This window comes from Pterocles gutturalis, unplaced genomic scaffold, assembly GCF_000699245.1.
Source record: "Pterocles gutturalis isolate BGI_N339 unplaced genomic scaffold, ASM69924v1 scaffold50139, whole genome shotgun sequence".
NCBI classification, from domain to species: Eukaryota; Metazoa; Chordata; class Aves; order Pterocliformes; family Pteroclidae; genus Pterocles; species Pterocles gutturalis.
The window spans coordinates 1,224-5,021 of NW_010135291.1; the positions used below are offsets into that span (position 1 = coordinate 1,224).

Genomic DNA, 3,798 nt, shown 5'->3' on the forward strand with positions numbered 1-3,798 from the left:
TTCTTAATACGCTTTGCTGTTCCCAGATCAGAAGTGATCTGCTAGCATGATAATGCTCTCACTTGTTCTCTAGCTAATGCTTCTATTAAATATTGTGCACACTGTTGCCTTCAAGTTGATAAAAAAATCTGCCTGTTTTAATCAGGAAAAGAAAGCTAAAATGCAATTTTAAAAGGCTAATAATTTGTAAGCTAGTGTATGGTAGCATGCGTGCTACTCTGCACTAGTGATAAAACCTGAAGAAGCCTACTGCTAACAAAGCCTTAACAGCAGTCATCACAAAGGAGATCTGAAGTACCAAACTGCAAAGCAGTTCCAGACAATTGAATGAGCATAGAGATACTGTGTTCTCCTGTGTTTATAAAATACATTAATAAATAGGTATGTAATTAAGGCTACTATTTTTCCCCTTTAGGTTTTAAAGACCAGATTGGCTGTGGGTAAAACAGGGCAATACTCTGGGATGTTCGACTGTGCTAAGAAGATCTTAAAACGAGAAGGTGTAAAGGCCTTCTACAAAGGCTATGTTCCTAATATTCTGGGTATAATTCCTTATGCTGGCATTGACCTTGCTGTTTATGAGGTGAGTTTAGATCACTGAATGCATGTAGTTTTCATTAGTTAATTTATGAAAAGGTTATTCTTTAGAATACATGTATCATTAGTTTGATTTGTAATTTACTTGTAATTTGTAAGTTGTTTTGTAATATGCTTGTAGTATTACAGATGCCTTCACTAGATAGATAAATAGATAAATGAGAATTTCCACTAACTGTACTAGACTTTAATGTTTTTCCTTGTTTGCCCTTCCTGGAGGAGTGCCTGTGCCGACAGGCCCTTATATGCAACAATACCAAACAAGAAATGTACTTGTAAGGCAGGATTACATGGACCTTGGCAATACAACATGCTTGCATACAACTGTTGGCCTGGAACATACCTGTTCAATGGCAAATATGGGCCTTAAAAACCTGATATGATATTCATATTATGTTACCTATCCTGCATTTATGATACTTAATACCTTTTTTACATTTTCTCTGTTTTATAATTGTGTTATAGTAAGCTGAATTCCTTGTGTGTCTGTGCACATCACCAGAATTCTTTATGGCTGACATATAGTTGTTGTGAGGAGTCGGAAACACCACGCTCTTTCCTTTCAGAAGGAACTGGCACCTCTTATACCCATCAGCAACAATTAAAATGTCTTCTCTACCTTAGATGCTAGGTGTTGCTTCAAAGTATGTTAAGTAACTTGGATGCACAGACTAATTTGTTTTTTCTAGTCTAGACAAATCCTTTTGTGACACTGCAGTAGTAATCAGCAGAATTGCTTGAGCAAAGGTTTTCAAAGGAATATGGAAGTTATTCTCTACAGTTTGCATCCTGGCTTCTGCATGGGATGACGTGCACAACTGCGTGCACTTTTGTTGCACCCTGTGGGTTGCTGAGTTGTGTTCCCTTCATCCTCCCCCCAGAGTATTTACGGGTCTAGAACATGGGTACTGTTACTGCTGCTGGATCTTTTAAGGGTTGCTCTTCTAGGCACTAACTACCGTAGTCTGGTTAATGTCCTTACCCATGTGCTGAGGTGTTTACCTGTGCACTTGAAAAGTAAGCATATAGGACTGGCATAGTGAGACTGGTGCTTTTCAGGACAGAGCCCGTAAGATTTGTTACGAATAAAGATGTGTTTGTTTACTTGAATGCAGATCTCTTGTCTTACTATTTAATTTTATATCTTGGCAGCTTTTAAAGAGTACATGGCTAGAACACTATGCATCAAGCTCTGCTAACCCAGGTGTTTTTGTATTGTTGGGATGTGGTACTGTTTCCAGCACATGTGGGCAGTTAGCCAGTTACCCTCTTGCTCTTATCAGAACACGCATGCAGGCTCAAGGTAAGTCCTGTTGTACTGAAAACGTTCCTGTGTGGGCACATCAAAATTGTATCATTGTGGATAGCTGTAGCAAAGACATGGGAATAAAAAAAAAACCACAACTTGGGAAGCCAAGGACTTATCTGGAAAATTCTCTGTAATGTTGGCCCGTTCTCCCTATTACCCCCAACATTGTTCTTCCTCATAGTAGATTCAAATGTAACATTCAGACACTAGTGTTCTGTGTGCTCCAAGAGCCATGTTCCATACAAGACTACCAAGCGTGGAGCTCCTGTCATAGTCTGGGAGCACTTTTCTAAAATGTAGAATGTTTCCTAATTTTTAGAGGTAAAATGAAAAGTAATTGCATCATTCTGTGAAGGAAGACAGCATTTTTTGCTCTGGAGGCCATTTCATAAAGAGTTTTAGAGCTGAGATTTTTGCTTGATAGGTTTGTGCACAGACTTAAAGATAGGAGCCTAGATTTCCAAAGAATGTAGATGGTTAATGCTCTTCAATGGGATTTAGACACATGGATATCTTTCAGTGTCTGGGATTAAAGGGATCTCCTCTCTGTGAGGACTCAAGTTTTAATCAATGAACCTAGAGGTGATAGTAGGCTCACCACCCAGGTGTTGAATACTTGCTTAAGAATTTTAATATTACAGAAACTGTTGTATAACACATTCTCTTTTTGTTCTAGCCTCAGTGGAAGGAGCTCCACAGCTAAACATGGTTGCTCTCTTTCGAAGAATTATTGCTACTGAGGGAATCCGAGGACTTTATAGGGGCATAGCCCCTAATTTTATGAAGGTGCTTCCAGCTGTCAGCATCAGCTATGTTGTATATGAAAAAATGAAGCAGAATTTGGGAATAGCATGAAATGAAGGAAAAAGTGGAGATGCTTCTAATGCTATTGGAAACACCAGAACAAAAATGATTTCTCAAGTAATCTGCTCTAACAATTAGAGACAGATCTTTGTGGAGAGATGCTGCAACTTCTCCTTTGGCCCTCAAGTCGGAAGAAACTTTCTTAAATTCTAGTTCACCGTTTCTAAACAGATACTTATATTGCACTTTAAAATGTCACTGAGTTAAAAAAAAATCAAGAAACTATCTTTAAATCAACAGTATGTTTATATCTTCAGGAAATCATGCATATTTTACTCATTGGCTTTTTTTTTCTATTTGTCTTCTCTGAATGTGTATTTGGCTTGGATCAAACCAAAGGTAGGAGAAGTTTATACTGCCTTGATACTTAATATATGAAAGTGACTTTTTGTTTTGTCACGCTGCCTATAGTCAAGCAATTCACAGGCAACTTTTTGCACGCCTAGAAGTAAGCACTTACTATTGTTGTTTTTAAAGGCTTAATGTTAAGTTCATAAAAAATCAGATCTTAGATACAGACCAGGATGGAGTAACACATTAAAATGTAGCCCATCACCTTCATCTTCAGGCTAACATTTTTTTTTAGTTATTTAAAGAATAAGAGCCTGAGAAACTGCTGTTCCATGGTATCAGAATACCTCAAATGCTATTTTTGTAATACAGTCAGTGATCTTCATAACTTGCTTCACGGGACCTGTTTTTCATTGCACTTGTAAATGGTAGCACCGTTAAGTTTGGGTTACAGCTGCACGTTGTATATATCATAATATACAGGAATGGAAAAAGCTTGGTTACTAGGTCCATTCTGTACAAGTGCAAGTTACTGTTTAAAACCGGGGTGGAGGATCCAGTATTAAGCTGATAGTGACTGTAATACAGCCAATAGTGGAGCTCATCATAGCTGCCTTGGGGAGACAACTGCTTTTCATGGTGGACTCCTCATGCTTTCCCTTACTCAGAGGGCTACAGAGGATTGCATTATTATGTAAAGGTTTTACAGGTTTGTCGTGTGAGATAAATCCTCTTTC

At 38.1% G+C, this 3,798-nt stretch overlaps 1 protein-coding gene across 1 annotated transcript; it reads left to right on the forward strand.

Moving 5' to 3' along the window:
* Positions 1-381: 381 nt before the first annotated feature.
* Positions 382-3,006, forward strand: LOC104467863 (calcium-binding mitochondrial carrier protein SCaMC-1-like; the record flags this gene model as incomplete). The annotated part of the gene is given in 3 exon segments (XM_010081816.1): positions 382-583; positions 1,750-1,900; positions 2,583-3,006. Coding segments are annotated over 3 exon segments (532 nt in total), but the record flags the coding sequence as incomplete, so codon positions are not given.
* Between the last annotated feature and the right edge of the window lie 792 nt (positions 3,007-3,798).